Below are 19702 nucleotides of genomic sequence, written 5' to 3'. Positions count from 1 at the left end.
CTGACCCGTGACCCAGGAGCCGCCTACCTGCTGACAGGCCGGGATGCACCGACCCGTGGCGCTGCTTCTGCAGAGGCTGTGCGGGGTGTGGGCGCGATACCCCCACACGGACAGACACGCCGCAGACTGGAGCCCAAGTCCCACGAGCCCACAGTCAGCACAGACCTCGCCCTCCAAACACGCATGCGCACCCCCGCCTTGCCATTCTGTGGCAATTGGACCCACCTGGCCCAGCTCCCCACCCCCACCGCCTGGAGGGCGCTCGTGGGGCTGGTGCTGTGGGTACCCATCAGCACGCAGCTTTGGTGGCACTGCTGGCCCAGAGGGCACTTGGCAGGGGAGGCTCATTTCTAGGCACGGAGCCCTAAGCGACGCTGTGCTGACTAAAAGCGAACAGCCATGGTCCCTGAGCCCTGCTGTGAGGCCCGCGGTGCCACAAGCTCTGCCCACTCAGCCTCACCACCGGGCCGGAGCTTCCCGCAGGTGGAGACTCAGGCTCACTGAGCTGCTGCAGCCGGGGCAGGGCCGCAGCCCCGTGGGTGCCCAGACCCCCGACCTCATCCCCCCTCCCTGGAAGAAGGGGCACCTCCCCGCTGCAGCCAAGGCACTGGCCTGGGTGTCAGCGAATGAGAGGTGAGGCTGTGGGGGAGACTTCCGGAAAGTTCTCCTCAGGGAAGAACAGAACGCAGGGCTCCTTCTCGTCCTGACTGTGACCTGCTCCCGGTTCTGCCCAGGACAGTCATGACTACGGGGGACTCCAAGGTGACAGGTGTGAGGACAGACGAGGACCATGAGGCCGGGGGCAACCATGGGGAGCTGGCCAGAATGTGGGGGTCCCGGCGACGCCCCCGGACTGCTGAATCAGGCAGGCAGACAAGGGGCTGGGCTCCAGGCAGGACACGCAGCCCCCTCTCGGTGCAGCACCTGCTGGGTTTCCGCAGCTGGGACCGCAAGCCGGTGCGCAAGCCGGCGCCCTGCCCGCCTCCCGCTGGCCATGTGTAGTCCTGCGGGGGAGGGGGAGCAGGGAGGCCGGGAGGCCACAGAGGCGGACAGTCAGGCCCGCCAGCACCGGTCGTCTCCAACGTCCACAAATAATCCGGCTCTGAGTAGATCCTGACTACTGACCGGCAGTTCACAGACACAGAGCGGGCCCCGGGGGTGCAGGAGACCCCAAATTTACAAAGAGGGTCTTTGTGGGGCACAGAAACCACACAAAACTCAGAGAATTTGGTTTATTTGATCATTGTAGTACAAGAAATGCCAGACCAATCAACAGGGACGACGGACCTCACACGGCTGCGTGTGCTCGCGACGTGGGCGGGCGGGGGCCGCGGCTCGGCTCGCATGCATTCCCCGGACACGGCGGCTGCGCGCAGAACCACGAGTAGCCAGGCTCGGAGGGGTCACGGCCACGAGGGAGCCACGCTTCAGGCAGTCAAGGCATTAAATACAGGACCTACACGTCACATGTCACTTCACCAGACGCATAATTTAGATATGGAAGGGGCACGGCGGGCGGGCGCGGCTGCGGTCGAGACGACGGGCTGGGCGGGCCATGCACGGGGAGGGCCTGCCTGTCTACGCTCCCTCCGTCCCTGTCCCCACCTTTCCCAAAGAGTCACCTGTGATCACAAAATAAATTAGCTGGCCTCGGTGCCATCCGAGACAGTCCCTCCGGGGTCCTCGACGCTGCTCTGGGCCCCTGCGGGCAGGGGTGCCCTGGAGCCCTGCGTGTAAACATCCCCGGGAGTGGCCCTGGGGGGTGTCCGGGAGGGGGGTGGAGGGGCACGCAGCCGGCCGGGCGGGCACGGGTGGCCCAGGGCCGGGAATGACGGAGGAGGCATCCACTTTTGCAAGCAAAGCTTAAACGGCAAGATAAGCCTGTGTTTCTCGGCGACTGTCCAGAGGCCTGAGCCCTCAGAACTGACTGGCGCTGCTGGGGTCACACTGCAGCAACCGGACGATGGAGGGGTCGCTCTTGGCACCTTTGATGAATTCTTCCAGGGACAGCTTACCTGCAGAGGGAGGACAGGAGAAAGGGGAGCTGCCACACCCCAGGACGACACGCCCAGGCCCACAGGAGACGCTCTCTGACCCGGGGCACGGCTCCACGGTCACCCGCAACCTGGAAGCCGGAAGGGTGGGGGTGCAGGTGAGGAAGCCCTGCGGGCAGCTGGGGTGCTGTGCTAAGAGCTTCCTGGGCACCATCTCACTGAATCCTCACAGTCCTGCTGATTATATTATCCCCACTTCTCCGAGGAGTGAACGGAGGCCCCGGAGAGTCAACACTCAGCGCAGGAGCCCGCAGCCTTGCCCCACTGGGGGTGGCGACGTGCTAAACGGGCCCAGGCCACGACGGGACGCTGTCTCGTGTTGCGCATCTGCAGACTGTCGGGTGGGCTTTCCGCTGCTTGAGGCCACACGGCCAGCCTCCCCCGGCGCTCCTGGGTCAGGAGGGCCCATCCCCAGCCAGAAGGAGGTTCTCCCTCCACACAGCTGCACCTGGTTCTCCCTCCACACAGCTGCACCTGTCAGCAGGGCCTGGGTGGGTGGGGCGCAGAGGGAGGGGAGCACCCCAAACACACAGCCTTGTGCCCAGCCGCCTGCGCACCACCACCGCCTACCGTCGTTGTTGGTGTCCATCTGTCTGAAGATCTTGTCTGTCCGCTTCTCCGGAGTGGACTCGTCCTCTGGCATCTTCATCACGGAGGACACCATTTTGTAAATAGCCTGCGGAGGGGCCCAGAGAAGACTATGCTCAGAGATTCTGGAATATTCCCCAGCGGGTGGGGCCTGGGTGTGAGCCTCTGCCCAGCCTGGAGGACCCTTCCCGGGCTGGAATGTTCCCGGCTCGGCTCGCCGAAATGACTTGGAAGAATATCACAGATGGCAGGGGGTGAAAAAGGAAGCTCAAGAGGGTGAAAAGTGACTCCAGTGTGAAGCGGTGACGCTGGAGGGAGAGCTGGGGGGTGCTGGGAGGGCTCCACAGCTCCTGAGAGTGGGGTGACCTGGGTCCCCACACGTAGAACCCTTTACGCTGCATGTGCTGGGGGCATTCCACGTCGTGGCTTTACACCTCCCTTAAAAACAAGAACACTCAGCCTCGGAGACCCAGCAGGCGAACCCCATAACCACCAGGGCCAGGACTGACAACTGACCAGAGCCCCCGACCTGTAGGGTTCATTCTCCTGGCGTGAGCAGCCCCCGGGGAGGGGGTGGGCGCTCCACAGGCCGCAGCTGCTGCCCTTTGCTCAACTCTCAGCTCCGAATTCCTCACTGCAGAGCACACCTCTTCTGGGGGTTCCAGAACAAAGCCCCCCCCGCGCCCCTGCACCGGGCCAGGCAGCTCTGTGTTCTCGGCTCTTGCACCTGACAAGGCCAGAAACTTGTATTCAACCCCCACCCCGGGACCTGCCTGAGCTGCCGACAGATAGTGGGGAATGGGAGCCCCCTAAAAGGGGGCACCGGCCCTGTTAGGTCCCAGCGGCAAGCTGCCCAAAGCGCACAGGAGAGGGGCCGGCAGAGACTGGCCGCGGGGTGCCCCGCCCCGGCCCGCGCGCCCCGCGGCCGCACCTGCACGATCTCCAGCATCTCGCTGCGGCTGATGTAGCCGTTGCCGTCCAGGTCGTACATGCTGAAGGCCCACTTGAGCTTCTGCTCCAGCTTGCCCCGCGAGGTCACGCTCAGCGCGATGATGAACTCCCGGAAGTCGATGGTGCCGTCGCCGTTGGTGTCGAAGGTGCGGAAGACGTGCTCGGCGAACTTGGAGGCGTCGCCGTAGGGGAAGAAGTTGGCGTAGATCTTCTTGAACTCGTCCACGGTCAGGTGGCCGGTGGGGCAGTCCTTGAGGAAGCCCTTGTACCACTCCTGCAGCTCGTGGTCCGTGAACTCCGTGTTCTCCCGCAGGTCCTGCAGCACCTCGGGCCGCAGCTTGCTGTTCTGCTTGCCCATGGCGGCCGGCAGCAGCTGCACCTGCAAGGCAGGAGGTCAGCCAGGAGGCGGCGGCGGGCCTGGCTCCCCGCCGACACCGCCGAGCGGGCCCAGACGTATCCCTGCTGCCCAAAGGCCACCCCAGATCCCAGGTGTCCCGGCCTGTCCAGGACCTAAAAAGTGACAGGAAGAGGGGGGTCGCAAGGGGGAATCATTAACCATTCCCGAGGGGCAGGGCAGCTGGCCCAGGAAGAAGGCGTGTAGGACAGACATGAAGGAGAACCATTTCCAAAGCGGCTGGTGGCTCAAACTCACACAGGCCTCCTCTGGGGAGCACAGGGCAGGCGCCCAGAGGGGGAAATATGGGGGGGTCACACCTGGCCAGGCTGGGAGGAGACAAAGAAAGATCTCCGCTTCAGAGACAGGGACTGGGGCTCGGGGGGGACCTGCTTGTCCGTGCCGGGCGGGCTGTGCCGAGGGGCCGAGCAGGACGCGTTCCTGGCAGCTGTGCTCTGAGCCCCGCTCGGCGGCACAGTCCATCGTGGGCAGCGGTGGAGGCGCCGCGTGCTCCCAGCTGGCGTCCATCTTGGCGCCCTCCCCGCTAACCCGCTCACCAGGAGGGTCTGACAAGATCTCACTGAGATTTCCATGACGCGTGGCGTGAGGCCAGGAAAGCCAGGTAAAGCCAGAGCCCCCAGCCCGCTCCTGGGCCCTCCCGCGGCGTCCGGCGCGCGCGCCCCTGGGTCTAGGGGAGGCAGCTCCCCCTGGAGCCTCTCGCTCCCGACACAGGCGACCTGGCAGGGGCATCCGGGGCGGAGCACGGCGCCCGCAGCCACCTCTGCTGCTGCTGAAGCCAGTGAGCGACCTCCCGGACGACCGGCAGGCTGGGGAGGCAGCGGATGAAAAGCCATCCTTGCTGCGAAGACCGGGAGGCCCCCGCGCCGAGCTCCCGGGCGAACACCGGCCTCCATGTGCCAGAAAATCTCACGTGCATCCTCAGGGAGAGGCGGGGTGAGGCCGGGCGTGCGGGGAGGGGGGGCACCCCGTTCTGGGCTGGCGTCATCTCTCCTTTGGCTAAAAAGGCCTCCAGTCCGAGCAGGGCTTGGACAGGCAAGTAACAGCCTCTCGGGAGTGTCAAAGATGACGTTTTAATTCACGGCAACGGGCGAGCGGGGGAGGAGGTCCACGGGCGCCCCTGTTCCCCTCGGGGTCTGGCCACTCGGGGGGTGTTCTGAATGCGCTGAAGTGCTTTTAAAAATGTAAACATGTGGCTGGGAGCCCCGTGAAAATACTTAACCCAAGAGTCAGTACTTCCTGCAAAGTAAAGCCTTCTTCATGGCACGGCTCTCGGCTCCTTGGTGCAGCTCCCAGAACCAGAACCTTCCACCCATCCCAGCTCGAGGCGGCTGACGGCCGGGTCGCCCTTTCATCCCAACGCCCTCAGCGCCTGCCTGGAGCCGGCGCCCGGAAGCTCGCGGGGCGGCGGACTCGGAGACTCGGTGGGAGGGGAAGGCAAGCAGCAGAGGCCAGGGCTCGGGCTGCGGCTGGAGGGGACGCGGCTCAGGCTGCTCAAGATGCAGGGGCTCGTTCTGAGGCGGGAGCACTCGTTCGGCCTGGGGTGGAACAGGACAGCGCGGGCAGCAGGGGCCAGTGGGCAACTGTGCTGTTTCTCAGGGAGCACCAGAGCCGGTTCCTTCTGGTGGCCGCCCACAAATGCTCCTCCCTGCGGCCAAGTCCCTGTCCTGGGGAGGGGAGGAGCTGGCGGAGGTGAGAGCAGCAGCAGCCTGCAGCCTTGGCTTCCAGTGTAGCTGCTCCTAGGAGAGGCCGTCCCCACCCGGGGCTGAGGTGCCTCCCAGGACCCACAAGGTCCTAACACCAGGCCTGAGGCCGGCTCCGCCCTGGGGCAGCTCGGGCTGCAGTGCAGCTGGGCGGACACTAGAGGGCGAGATTGGACCGGCTCCCCAGGACCTGCGAGCAAGACCCCAATCCTGGCTTCAGGATTTCGCCCCTACCTTGCCTCAGTTCCTCAGTTTCTCCATCTCTAAGCCAGATTTGCCCAATAAGGTAACTAACTATCAGCCACTGAGCACTTAAAATGAGGGTGAATCTGTAAATATGCCTTAAGTGTAGCATAAACACTGGACTTTGAGACTTCGGAAGAAAATTTGATATAAAGCATCTTAACAGTTCTTCTATCTTAGCATATAAAATTGCATATCAAATATTAAATGCACCAATGGAGATATAACAGGTTAAAATAACTGTGTCAACATCGATCTCCCCTGGAAAAGTTTAACCACGTCTGTGTGTGGCTCACGTAGTATTTCTAGTGTCTGCTCCGTCCTGGGTAGATTCTGGGGGCACTGTGGGTCTGGGGCCACCAAGCAGGGACTCTTCGAGTTCATGAGCGCCCTGTCAACAGGCCCACTGCTGACTGGAGCCCAGGGGGAGCGTGGCCTTTGTTTATGTCACTCCTTAGTGGCCTTGAGTGAAAGATCATGGTGTTTACATCTCCCAGTTGCACGTGAGTGCCTCGTTTCTATTTGCAGCAGCTTCTGCCTCTCCACTAGAGGTCAGCTACCATAGACACTCAGGCTGGTCCCACTAAGTATGGGGAGGGGCAGCTGCAGAGGGGGGAATGGGGGGCCTCTCCTCCGGGGAAGAGGTCGGTCAGTAAGCCCTGCTGCCCAGTCACAGGGTGTGTGGGGAGATTTGAATCATCCCCGCGCCCCCCACGGCAGGGCCACTTCCGGGGAGCTTCCCGAAACCTGTCGCATCAGGATTTTACCAGCTGGATGGGCTCCACCCAGTGACCTTGCTTGAGAAGCCCGAGGAACACTCCTGATTTCCGCACCCAGCAGCTTCAAATCCCCAACCTTAGGGGAAATAAATAAAAGGAAGGAGGGGCAGGGAGGCAGGCCAAGCCAGCCACTGAAATCCCTTCCCTATCTTAAGTCATCCTGTTTCCACTCCCCAGAGGCTGCAACGCCCTCCGTGAAACTGGAGAAAGAAAAAAGGGAAATCCCAAGAGAATGTTCTTTCCCTTGTAGAAACTGCTAATGCGACAGGAAGGGGCATCGCGGTGGGGGGCTCTCCCTTCACACCTGTACCTCTGCCTGTTCATCCATGTGGCTCCTCACCCCAGCTGGCCGGCAAACTCCTACTCATCCACCAAAGCCCAACTCAAAAGTCACCTCCTTGGGGAGGCATTTCTCAGCTCTTCTGCAACTACAATTTCTCTCTCTTTTGCACACGAATTCCAGTGTTAGATCTACCCTAGCACACCCCAACTTCTATTATATCATTGACTTGTGTCTTTCCCTCATTAGACTGTGAGCTCTTGAGGAAAGAAAACACCTCATTCATGCCCACAGGAGAGCCTGCTGGGCCCATCTGCTCTGCCTTGTCCTCAGGATCTGCCAAGCACGCGCCCAACACCGCGTCTTTGTGACTCTCTGGGGAACACCTCCTCTGAGGGCCCCTCACAAGCAGTGTTCGCCCTCATGCCTGAGTCCCTATCCTGCTCCTTTCCTTAGCATGTGCCACTACTTGGCGTGGTGCCACGCTAGTGTAGTTACTGTCTGCCTCCTCTCGCCAGCCACTGTACCCCCCAGTGCCCAGAGCAGGCTGGACAGTCGGTGCTCAGTCAGTGTATTGGAAATAATGGCTGTGGCCGTGCGTCCCAAAAGCCAGGAGCTGGGATGGCTGGACAGACGGAGTGAGCGCGTTTCTTCTCGGACCCTCGCCTCTGCGGTATCAGGGACACAGGAAGGAACAGCAGGATTAGGGTGGCAAAGTGCCAGGTTTGATGCTCCAAGAAGGGACATCCGGTAATTCAGACTCGGTGTTCTGGAAATTTCCATTTCCCGGCCCAGGAACAGCTGCACCAGAGTGGAGGGCCTGGGGCAGGTCAGATTCCAGGCCCCTTCTCCAACCAGTGCCCTCTTCTCCCTCCCCCCTGGGGATCACCCTGACTGTGTGGCCCCACGGGGTTCCCTGTGGCCTCCAGCTGGGCTGGCTCATGGTGTGGCCTCGCCAGGGGACCCACGTCACTGCCACCCAGGGGGACGCGCCGAGCTGCTCCCGCGGCGGAAGGTAAGTCAGTGGAGCCGACATAAGAGTGTCCGGGGAGAGAACTGGCAGGCAAAGAAAGAGAAATGGCCAATGGAACAATCTTCCATGGAGGGAGCACCAAGCCAGGCCAGGTGACTTTCCTTAAAGCTGGAACCCACGTCTGTCCATCCACACACCAGCCCAGCACCCACAGCCCTGGGAGGCTCCTGGCCTCCACCGCAGGGCAGCCTTCTGCCCTGCTCTGAATGCAAATTTGGGGGTGGCAGATCCCCAAACGCCAGGCTGAAGTGGGGCGTAAAGTCCCTGAATCTGTCCCCTCACACCCTCTCTGGGCCAGGTGGGGGAGCACCTCAATGAAAAACCACCAAGACTCCCCCCAGGTGCCCACGGTGCCCCCACCTGCATAAAACAAGGAGCGAGGTGCGGACCAAGGTTTACTCACAGCCCGGGGGGTGGCCTGTCTCCAGGAGAGCTCTGAGTCGCCGCTAGGTGCCCGAGTTCCCCAGCTGGGCAGGCAAAGGGACGGGTGTGCCAGGGCGAGGCGGCTGGGGCAGGAGCCACGCAGCCATGGGGGCTGGGACGCGAGTGGAGGACATGACTGGAGACGGTGCCAAGAATGTAAGGCCTGTTGCGGGGGGGGGGGGGGGGGATGGTCCGGGAGAGAAACCAGAGGGGGCAGAAAGGGTGGGCTCACATGGCCCCACCTCCCCCCCAAATGCCTGAGCTCCATGAAAGCACTCGGCGCCCCAGGGCCTTGACCACAGTCAAGAGGAGCAGAAAAACATGAAGCCAACAATCTTGTGAGTCGCCCACTGTCTCCTCTCGGCCCTGGAGCCGGGCGCTGCTGACAGGGTGGGGGGGTCTGGGCCGGAGCTAGCCTGTCCAGAGATCTGCCCGGGGAAGGGGCCACTCGTCCAACTCAGCTGTGCTTATTATGCGCGTAGATTTGGGGCACCGGCCCCCGACACCTGGGAGCCAATCCTTCTGGCCGCTGGTGCCTGGCGGCCCTGACCGGCCTGCGTGAGAGTTGTCGGGAAGTGCAGAGTGAGCCTGAGTCCATGGGGCACTCCTGGCCCAGACGGGCACCGAGGGAACCGAGACTAGGGGGCAGCGCCCAACCCACTCTGTGGGGGACCCACGTAGAAGGGGAGCTCTTGGGGGACACCAAGCCAGACCCTGGAGTCAGGGAGCTCTCCCATCTCAACGCCCCAGAACAAGCCTCTGTCTGGTCCTCTGGAAGATGGGGCTGGAATGCAGGCTTTGGGGATGACAGGTGGGTCGGGGTGGTGGTTATGGATATAGGGGCCCCCAGTGGGCAGCAGGCACACAGTAGAAGGCCCACCAGGGTCACATCCAGGCCCCCCATGATCTTGGCTATATCTCAAGGTCTCTGGGCCTCAGTTTCCTTGGCTGTAACAGGGAAATAACACCCGCTGGTTTCACAGCATCCCTGAGAGGACTAAGGAAAATGAGGGCCGTCAAAGGGGCCTGTTAAATCACAAGCCAACAGAGCCAGGAGGGAGGCTGGGGCTGCAGCCTGGGAGTGGGTGTGGGGTGTAGGGGGGTTCCTGCACCCCCAGCAAGCCCCTTGTCCCCGCCACACAGCTCTGGGCCTGCCGCCCCACCAGGCACCTCGAGCAGTCACAGGACAGCATGGAACAAGCAGAACGGACAGATTTACAAAGGTAGGGTGTGGGGAGCCCAGCAGCCACGGAAAAGAAGAAAAAGCACCTCCAAAGCCTAGGAGGCGAGACCAAGCGCTCCAAGGACAGCCCAAACCTGTGACGCCTGAGTCGCAAGTACCGTTACCAGCACACCTGCCGCGCCCCCTCCGAGCCCGGCTGTCACGCGCCTCACTTCCCTCGTCTGTAAACACGCGTGTGGACGACGGGACCCGGGGCCCGGTCCAGCCCCGAAGCCTGTCTCCGAGCCCCTCCCGAGCTCCCCAGCACTAAGAAGCTGTTGCCTTGGCTGGGATCCGTGTCCCTGCCTCAGAGTTTGGCTGGCAGGCCTCTTGCTTAGCTCTTTTCCCAGTGGATGGCACGAAGAGAAACTTCTGCCAGGTCCCTGCGTGAGTGATGACTAAATTCTCAATCAAGGGGCCCCGAATGAATGAGGTTTGGCCAAGATGCTAAGAAACCGTGGGGGAAACTGTGAGAGGAGACGTCGCTGTAAATGCCAGACTTCAGGGGTGTTTGCAGACATGGTGCCCCCCGGCGCCCCGTGCACCCTGACAAGGCCCTCGGCTGCACCAGATCGGCTGGGCCGGAATGGGGGGGCTGCTGGCCACAGGGAGGCGGCCTGGCACTGCGCCCCCCTCAGCTCGCCCGCCGATCCAAATTTTTTTTTTGTTTTTTAAATCTGGATGAAAACTGCCAGTGAATCATCTCATATGTTATTTGATTCATGTTTAATGTCTTTGGGAAGAAATAAAAACAGTAAGTCATTCTTAATAAAAATGGCCTCAGCTACAATACAGGCGCCTGGATGGTGCCATCCCAGGTGCCCCGGGGGCCCCAGCGGCTGCGGTCGGGAGCTGTCGCTGGTGTGTTGAGAATCCGGGCGAGCACAGCACACAGAGCTGCCCGGTGCTGATTTTATTTCTTTAAATCACACCCCTGAAGCCATCGATGCTGGAGGGGGAGCGGGCGCACGCATGCTCACGCGTAGGGGACACCCGCTACGTGGAGTCAGTGCTGAGTGTTGGGGGGCAGCCTCGGCACCCTCAGGGTGCTTCCGGTACAGCTGGGAAGGCAGGTATGAGCTCCTTAGCCCCGTCTCCTGCACCCCATTAGCTCTAAGCCAGAGCTGACCATTCACCCAGGACGTGGTCGGGCTCACCGCACCGCCAGCTCCCGGCCCCTGAAAGGCTGGCAGGCCTTGAGGAGCAGGGAGGAGCAAGAAGGCTGCTAGGGCGGGCGCCCCTCCCACGCAGCTGAGGCCTGTGCGAGGCCAGGGGTCTCCCGGGGCTGTGGCCCATGGGGGTCCGGGTGGCCTTCAGAACCAGCCCCCCAGTCCCACCCCACCCAGGTCTCTGAACTTCCCATCAGACATTTTCCAACCCCTCTCGCTCCCGACGTGGGTGTTAGTGTTTCCCTGCAACCCGAGGTCCCGGCAACAGCCCAGAGCGCCCCCTTGAGAGTCCCAGTCAGCACTTCCAAGCTACACATTTGCACCTGGGATCTGACAAATCCGAGAACATTCAAGGGCCAGTGCAAAAAATGAGGAATTTGACCATCTGCTAAGATCGCGCTGGACGCCTGGGGAAGCCAGGAGCCACCTGAGCCCGGCCACGGGGGAGCCGTGGGGGCTCAGCCCAGGCTCGGGCCCAGCCCCGGCGCCAGCAGGCGGGAGATCTCAGGGCTTGGCTTGGTGATTCATTCACTGTTTGGGCAGCTGCTCCCTCTGCCCACCACGAGCACCGAGGAAAGAGTGAGTGGCAGTGACCACCTGCCTTCGACATCTGCCTTTCCTCTCCCCCTCCCCCGGGAGGTGAGTCCAGGCCGGGGTTCCATGTCGCTGGGCAGGAAGTCCCCTGCCTGGTGCTGGTGCCCTGCAGATGGGCAGGACACGGTCCTGGGCCCGCCATGGACTCAGCAGCCTCTGAGAACGCCCGGCCACACCAGCGCCTGCTGTGCGTGTGTGAGCGCGTGAGCCACGGTGCTCTCTTGCAGCATCGCCCCGCAGCTGGGGCTGAAGGAGGGGACGCCCGGGGGGGGGGGCGATACCGCCAAGTCATCCCGAGGCACAAAAATAACCTCAACTCGCAGCCAGGGCAGGACCCTCCCTTTCCTGGGGCCGACCACAAAACCGCAGCCGTAGCTTCCTGGCAGGCTGCTGGGGAGCACCAGCGGGCGGTCCCCCACCTGGGGCCTGCAGACCAGGCAACACCTTGGGGTGCAGGCCCAACACCCAGGGGCAGGGTTAGCCCAGACCATGCTCTCCGGGCCTGCTCCGCAGAACCCAGATCTCCGCACAGGGGTTAATCTCACAGAAGAACTGCGGTCGGTTGAGCAAGAGGCCTCGCTATTTAAAGGACCCACAAGGCCCAGCAGGTCTGAGTGCGTCCCGGCTGCCCTGGGGCGCTGCTCATCACCTGTTTTGCTCTTTGGTTTTGTGCTGCGGGCGGGGTGGGCAGAGAGGGGGCTGCTGGGAACACACCCTGTGGCCCATCCCTGGGGAGACGGGTGGGGCAAAGGGACTTCCCATTTATTGTCATCTGGCCCCGGACATCATGCCAAGGGCGTTTATGTGCCAGAAGTGCCAGCTGACCGCTGGCGCAGGGCAGGGCCAGCGGCTAACAGGGCATGGTCAAGGGAGGAAGAGGTGGCCGGCAGGCTTCCCTGGCCTGGGCCGCGCGGGACACTAGTCTGAGCCGTATCTTGCAGCCCCAGAGAGGGAGGGCCGGCCGACCCTCCGACGGATGGCACTTGGGAGAGGCTGGTGGCCTAGCGGGTCCCGAACGCACAAATCCAAGGTCAGAGGCCGTTCTCTCACCCGCCACCCGGTTCCTCCTTAGAACAGAACCAAACACCCAGGAGGAGAGCGCTGGCTTCTCACCCACGGAGGCACCGCCGTGTCGGGGCAGCCGCAGGCAGGGCGGTGAGAGTCGCCCAGGAGCCCGGCGGGGTCCTCCGGAGGGCAGACGGGCGACCGGCCCAGCCCCGGGGTTCCGGAAACCAGCAGCAGATCCCCCGGCAGGGGTGCGGGACGGCGGGAGTGGACCAGGATAGCACGGGGGCGTGGGCCAGGCAGAGGGCACCGCTGGGGAGAGACCCGGGGGTGGACGACATCGTGGCGCTCAGCGGGCCAGAAGGCGGGAGGTGCTGGGGTCAGACCTGGCCGAGAGGCGCCCACTCCAGACTCTGCCCTCAGCTGCGAGCTGCGACAGCAGCGGCTCCCGGCGGGCACCGGCAGGGTCCAGGCAGGCAGGGAGGGGCCTGACCGCAGCCAGGCCCGGGCAGGGGGTGCCGAGGGACCAAGTGGGACAGAGGCAGGGAGCAGGGGACTTAGGGAAGAGTTCGGGGTGACAGGCAGATGTGGGGAATGGGACAACACCCTGGCTTCTGGGACGGGGGGATGTGGGGTCAATGCCCGGAGGGGATCTGGGTGGAGAATCAACCGGGGGCAGGAAGGAGGGAGAGGACAAGGAGGGGAGAAGGAAACAGTGGTTTGGGGGTGAAGGGCCTCTGTTTACCCAGGTGGGGTCCTGTGGGAAGACCCAGGGCTGTAGGATGAGAGCTGGGGAGCACGGGGTCCTGACCATACCCCACCAAGGCAGCTGGGGTGGGGGGTGGACAGGAAGATTCCAGGTACAGGTGGCGGGGGCTGGGGCTTCACGAGAGCAGGAGAGAAACACAGAATTTCCATTTTACCCTCCCTCCCGGCATCCCTCTCAGCGTGGACCCCAGATTCTGCTGCGTGTTCTAAGTCCCTCCCTGACACCCCCCCCCCCACTCAAGCAAAGAGGTCGAATGACTTGCCCTGAGAGACCTGCTAATTCAGGGTGAGACCTGGGCCCACATGGGGGTTCCTAGCATCTCAAGGGTCAGGGTCCCGCCCTGCGTCACCGGCCACACAGGCAGGACCCCGCAGCGTGACAGAGGGAGCCTCCATCCGGTCCTCACCGCCCCCTCCACCTCCAGACCCATCAGGCCTCCCAGTGGGACTTACCTAAGGACACGGGGGGGGGGGGGGCAGAGATGGAGCAGGGGTCAGAACCTCAGGGCTGGCTCTGCGTCCTCGATGGGGTCTCTAGACCATGCCCTGCAAGAGAGGACCACAGGTGATGCGGCCGTGGACACCGCCACTGCCTCGCGCGCCCCCGTGTCTGCTGGGGTCCCAGGGACTGAGAGCCCCGGACAGCGCACACCCCGGCCCCCGCCCCGCAGCTGTTAGGCACAGCATAGGCCCAGCCCCTGCCCCCGGGGTGCGAGGCCTCCAGAACCCTGGGCGCAGAAGCCTCCACGAGACACTGGCCACTGGCCCAGATCCAGAGCCATGCTCTCCTGTTTCCCCACCGCTCCCCGGGGAGGGGCCCTCATCCTCCCAGGCCTCCCCTGGACGCACCCCACCCCCAGCCCAGGGCAGATACCACCCACGGGGCTCAGGTGACCAGGGCAGGCAGAGTCTATCAGCAGCGGCACACGGTCATGGAGAGGAGCATCAGGGGTCCCGCCACTCCCCAGTCCCCCCCACCAGCTCCTGGGCAAGCATCCTGCACGTTCCCCGTGCCGGGCTAACCATCAGAGGCTCCCCCTTCACCCACTCTGTGACCCCGCAGCATCTGCACGGGCTGGGACATGACGTGTGACTCTAATACCCTCGTGGCTCCCCCCGCGTGGACGGTGCAGGCGAAACACACGCTGTTTGCTTTAGCACAACCCCCCAACAGCTCTGTGAGGTGCGATGATTATCGCCCCATTTTACAGACGGGAAAATGCACTTCTAGGGAAGCTGACTGCAGCTCAAGGGCACGTATCTGTATCTGCCGGGTGGCAGAGCAGGATGGAGCCCAGGCGGCCGGTTCCCCCAGCACGCCTCCCCCGCCCCCGCCCTGTCGGCTCCTTCCCGTGCTGGGCGCTCCCGGGAGCTTCTCCTCCCAAGTCACACACGTCCCCAGTCACTCTCCTCCACAGCCTCTCCCCTGCCGACAGGACCACGAGCCGTGTGCACCCACCCAAGTGGACCGGAGGAGCTCGCCCCCCATACAGTGCACGAGGGAGTCCCCTCAACTCACCCCCACCTCCACCCTGCAGCTGCCAATCCATGAGGGCGGGGCCGGGTGGTCTCCTGTGCCGGGGCCGGAGCCCAGAGGGAGCAGGCTCTCAGCCCTCGACCTCCAGCAGCACACAACCCCCAAACTGCAGCACACAGGGACCACTGGAAGTGCAGTGCCTTCTGCTCAGGGGTGAGGTTCAGCCCCTTTCCCTAATATAGAGCTTCACGCGCCGATTACACAACTCTGCTCGAGCCCGCTGCGGGGAGTCAGCACCTGGAGCAGACAAACCAGGCGTCTCCCGCCAAAACGCTGATGGAAAGTCACTATTTTTTAAGGTAGTGCATATACTTAGACAGTGCCGTGTGTGTGTGTGTGTGTGTGTGTGTCTGCACGCACATAAAGTGCCATGTGTATGTATGTACACACACAGAAAGAGCCATATACAAAAGCACCTATGTATACACATATATATTTAGCAGCTTTATTTTTCTTCAGGATTTATTTATTGATGCATACAAGACCTGGGGTGCAGGCCAGAGGTGTGGGGGGGGTGAGAGGATTCACCAGAGACAGAGCAGGGAGCAGAACAGGCAGACGGGAGGACCGAAGGCACTGCTGAGGGGAGCAGCGGGGAGACAGGAGAGGTCTGCTTGCCATGTGGGTTTCTCCCTGGCCGGGGATCAAACTGCAGAGGTTGCGGACAGCTTCATAGTGCTGTGCTTAACCCCTTGTGCCACCAGGGAGGCCCCAACTTTATTTTTTTAAAGCAGTTTTCTCTTCACTGCAAGACTAAGCAGGACAGTCCAGTGACTGGGCCGCCACTGTCAACAGGGACACAGAGGGGCCTCTGCAGCCATGACTGAGCCCGGGTTGACACACATGATCACCCAGGGCCCACAGCTTATAACAGGGTTTGCCCAAATGGTGTATGACGGTCATCCACCACGACACTGTCCTGCAGAGTGGTGTGACTGTTATAGGACAGGGAGAGGGGCAGCCCCAACCCCGCAAACCTGCCTATTCTACATGGGTTCTGCCATCCGCCGCATCAACACAAACATAGGAGACTTTAATGGGAAGGAACTTTAATAAAACTAAAAAACAAGACAGGAAAGTAAATGAGTCTAGTTTCTAAATGAAGCACCCAAAGTGACCTGTCCCCTTGTGGGTAAAAGTCCATCCATATGGGATCGGCCCAGAACAAGGCCCCAAAGCCTGCCACAAGTCTAAAGCATCTTCCAGTGGGGACCCACAGAAAAGGGTCAGAAACAACCAGACAAGCCCGGAAGGAAAAGAGCAAAATCAACATCAAGATAAAAGCTGCCATGGTCACCTCCCCACGGGTCTCACCCACATCTGTGTCACCCCGTCCACGACCAAAAGACAAGCGCAGTTTCTTCACATGTCTCTAGGCTCCATGTGCCTCCCCCAGGTCTCCTTCTGGCTCCATCCTGCTTCCTTCCTTCCTCAGTCTCTTCTGCAGCTTCTCCTCTTCCTGCTCAGCTCCACCCTCCCTTGGGTGGGAACCTCCCCCTTTCCTGGGGACCACCCTGTTGCATGACCACCCTGAAACTGCTCTGACTCCCCGAGTCCCATCTGTTCGGGCACACTTTTGAGTTAAGGCCCTCTGCTGCGTTCCTACCCTGCTCTGTGAGCTGGGCTTTGACGTGCAGGGAAATCACAGCACAGACAGGATCAAGGGCCCTCCCCAAGGTCACTTTTGAGAAAACCAATAACAGAGCCAGCAGCAGAATGTGCTGGAAGCCTGTGTGCAGTCATCATCCTGTCAACTCACCTTCCTCCAGCCCTCGTTGGAGAGCCCATCCTACTGGCCCGTTTACAGTTGACCGAACGGGGGGAACACTGCCAAGGTCACAAGCAGCTAAGCAGGCTGCCCTGCGTGCAAACCCCAAGGCCGGGTGCCTCTTTTCAGATGCAGGAACCCATCCATCACCAGGCTCAGCGGAGGTTCCGGGGAGGCAGTGAGTACACCTGCAGGTCAGGGGCCTCTGCCAGCAGGGGCAGGTGCACCGCAGGTGCTGACCCTCTCAGCCGGACCCTGCCCTCCGGGACACCCCCTCATGCCACACAGCATCCTGGAGCAGGAGCCCCGCTTGACTGCAAGCCAGTACGCCACCACACTGACCATGGAGGCTGCATGGTGCCCAGCCTCGAGAAAGCAGCCCTGCATTGCCAGCGTGCTCAGTGACGGGGCAGCATCATGTCCGCAGCACACCCATGAGACACAGCAGCCTCTCCGGGTCAGTGCAGGGCCGTGAGCAGAGCAGAGGGCTCGGGGGGCTCGTGAGCCTGGGACCGCCTGTCATCCTGCCATCCTCGTGTTCCCATCAGGGACAAAGCGGGAGTGCCAAGTCCCCTGGGGCTGGCCAGCTCTGACCCTGGGCTTTCCAGCAGGAGAAGGGTCCATCATTCCTGGGACTTTGAAGCCTTGGCTCCAGGGCTGCTGGGAAACACTCCATTAACTCGAATTGCAAATTTCCTCCCTGCTCTATCGCTCAGCCACAGGGGCTCCCCGGCCACCCGCTTTCCTGTGGCAGATAAAGATTACAGTCCTTGCTGCAGACGGAACCCAGCAGCAGAAGCCATTATACAGGAAGAATTATGTTGAGTTATGTCTGGTCGCTCCCGACATTTCTGTCTAGCGATGGTCTCACAAATGGCCATGCCTCTTCCTCTCCGGGCCGACAACTGTGAAGCCTGACTGAGCAAACAGACCTGGTGGTTCTGCTCTACCACCCCCAGCTCCCACGGGGTGGGGCTTGGGCATCTCCAGGGCAGGCTCTCTGGGACACCCTTTGGGGCTTATAAACTTCCTCCACGTCATCCTGACCCAAGCAGACCGGCCAGGCCCACTGCACATGTCACTTTCTCTGGGGGGGCCCTTGCGGACTCCCTGACTTTCCCACCCTTTGCTCATGTTAGGCCTAGGGCACCGCCCTCTCGTAGGTTTGGGCTCTCTGGGGAGTGACCAGTCTGACTCAATCTCATACTTGCAGCTACTCGCGCAGACCTGGCCCAGGGGGAGGGCCTGGGGAACAGTGAGGGGCCAGACCACCCCACCCCAAATCCCAGCTCTTCTTGTGTCATCTTCACACAGTATTTAACTTTTTTCTTCCTCTGTTTCCCCATTTGTAAAATGGAGATGATAATACTAAATAGTTTGTCAAATTTACATTCTTGTAAAAATGCAATGGCTAATGGGAAAAATGATTGGGATGTAGGAAAAGTTCAATAAATGCCAACTATGACTAAATCAACAGAAAGGCTGTGAAAACATTCCTATAAGAATCTAAACCAGGGGCCTCCCTGGTGGTGCAAGGGGTTATGACGCAGCACTATGTAGCTGTCCACAGCTACTGCAGCACACAATCAATCCCCAGCCAGGGAGCTGACCCACATGGCGCAGGACCTCTCCTGTCTCACCCGCTGCTCCCTCAGCAGTGGATTTCATCAGTCTGCCTGTTCTGTTCCCCACTCTGTTTCCGGTGGATCCTTCCATCCCCCCACACCTCTGGCCTGTACCCCAGTTCTTACATGCATAAATAAAATAAATCTTTCAGAAAAAAAATCTAAACCAACTGGAAAGATATAAACTACCAAAGTGGATACAGGAAGAGATAGACAATCTAAAAGCCTATAAGAAGATATTATATCTTGAACAGATATAGTAATCAAGAAGAGATTGAATTAGTAACTGCTCACAAAGAAAAACCCAGACCCAAAGGCTTTATTGCGGAATTTGACAAACATTTAAGGAATTAATACTAATTCTTCACAAATGCTTCTAAAATTGATTCTGAGGCCAGTATTAATTACCTTGACACCAAAACCAAAGACTTCACAAGGGAAGAAAACTATAGATCACAACGATGAGGATGGATGCAAAACTCAATAAAATACTAGCACCCCAAATCCAGCGACATAAAGAACAAAGGGAATTGCATATCATGACCCAGTGGGATTGATTTCAGGAATGCAAGATTGGTTTACCAGTCGAAAACCAAATCAATGAATGTAGTATACCTTATCAGTGAAATGAAAAGCAAAAACCATATGCTCATCTCCATGGATCCAGGAAAAGCATTTTGACAAAATCCAATACACTTTCATGATAAAATGCTGAACAAACTAGGAAGAGAAGAGAACTTCTTCAATCTGACAAACCTCCAATCTGTGAAAAACTCATCGCCATCAGCACACTTCATGGTGAAAGACTAGATTCCGCTTCTCACCCCCGCCCCCAAGATCAATCAGGAATGAGGCAAGGAGACCCCCTTGGACAACTTCTTTTCAACACTGGACTGGAGTTTCCCAAGATAATTCAGCAAAAAAACAAAGAAAGAAAGAAAAAGAAAATACCAGGCTTCTAGATTAGAAAGGTGAATTGACCTCTGTAAATAGCAGAAGTCATGACCCTTCCTGTATACAGGACATTCTAAGGAATCCTTAAAATAAAAACTATTAGGATAAACAGGTGCAGCAAAGTTTCTGGATACATGGTTAATGTGAAGAAAAAAAAAATTGCATTTCTACCGCTTGCAATAAAAACTCCAACAATGGAATTAAGAAAACAACCTCATTAGCAATTCCACCAAAAAGAATAAAATTCCTTAAAAAAAAAAAAAACAAACAACTTATACTCTGGAAACTACAAAACATTGCTGAAAGAAATTAAAGATCTAAATAACTGGCAAACCACCTCATGTTCATCTATCAGGAAAATGAACACAGCTAAGAGGGCGGTAATCCCCAAACTGATGTGTAGATCCAGGGCATTTAACCGTCAGAATTCCAGATTGTTGCTTTGTAGAAATTGGACTGACTCTAAAATTCACATGGCATTGCAAAGACCCAGAAAGTCAAAAACAATCCCGAAAAAGAAGAACTAAGCAGAAGGACTCACACCTCCTGATTTCAAAAATCATTACCACACAACTGTAGTCAAGACATTGTGGT

At 59.8% G+C, this 19702-nt stretch overlaps 1 protein-coding gene across 1 annotated transcript in view; it reads right to left on the bottom strand.

Annotated features, from left to right (window-relative positions):
- Positions 1–1917: 1917 nt before the first annotated feature.
- The window catches only part of HPCAL1 (hippocalcin like 1), a gene marked incomplete at its 3' end in the record, with an annotated part of 69527 nt that continues 51742 nt past the window's right edge, over positions 1918–19702 (bottom strand). Inside the window, exons 3-6 of the mRNA XM_084235011.1 lie at positions 13678–13770; positions 3574–3972; positions 2625–2730; positions 1918–2015 (exon numbers count right to left, since the gene is read on the bottom strand). Of these exons, the coding sequence (XP_084091137.1) occupies positions 1918–2015; positions 2625–2730; positions 3574–3951 (582 nt within the window). The 5' untranslated portion in view covers positions 3952–3972; positions 13678–13770. The remainder of the gene's footprint in view (positions 2016–2624; positions 2731–3573; positions 3973–13677; positions 13771–19702) is intronic.

This window comes from Talpa europaea, assembly GCF_964194135.1.
Source record: "Talpa europaea genome assembly, chromosome: 6".
In the NCBI taxonomy this organism is placed as follows: Eukaryota; Metazoa; Chordata; class Mammalia; order Eulipotyphla; family Talpidae; genus Talpa; species Talpa europaea.
This window is presented reverse-complemented; position numbering and strand designations above follow the sequence as displayed.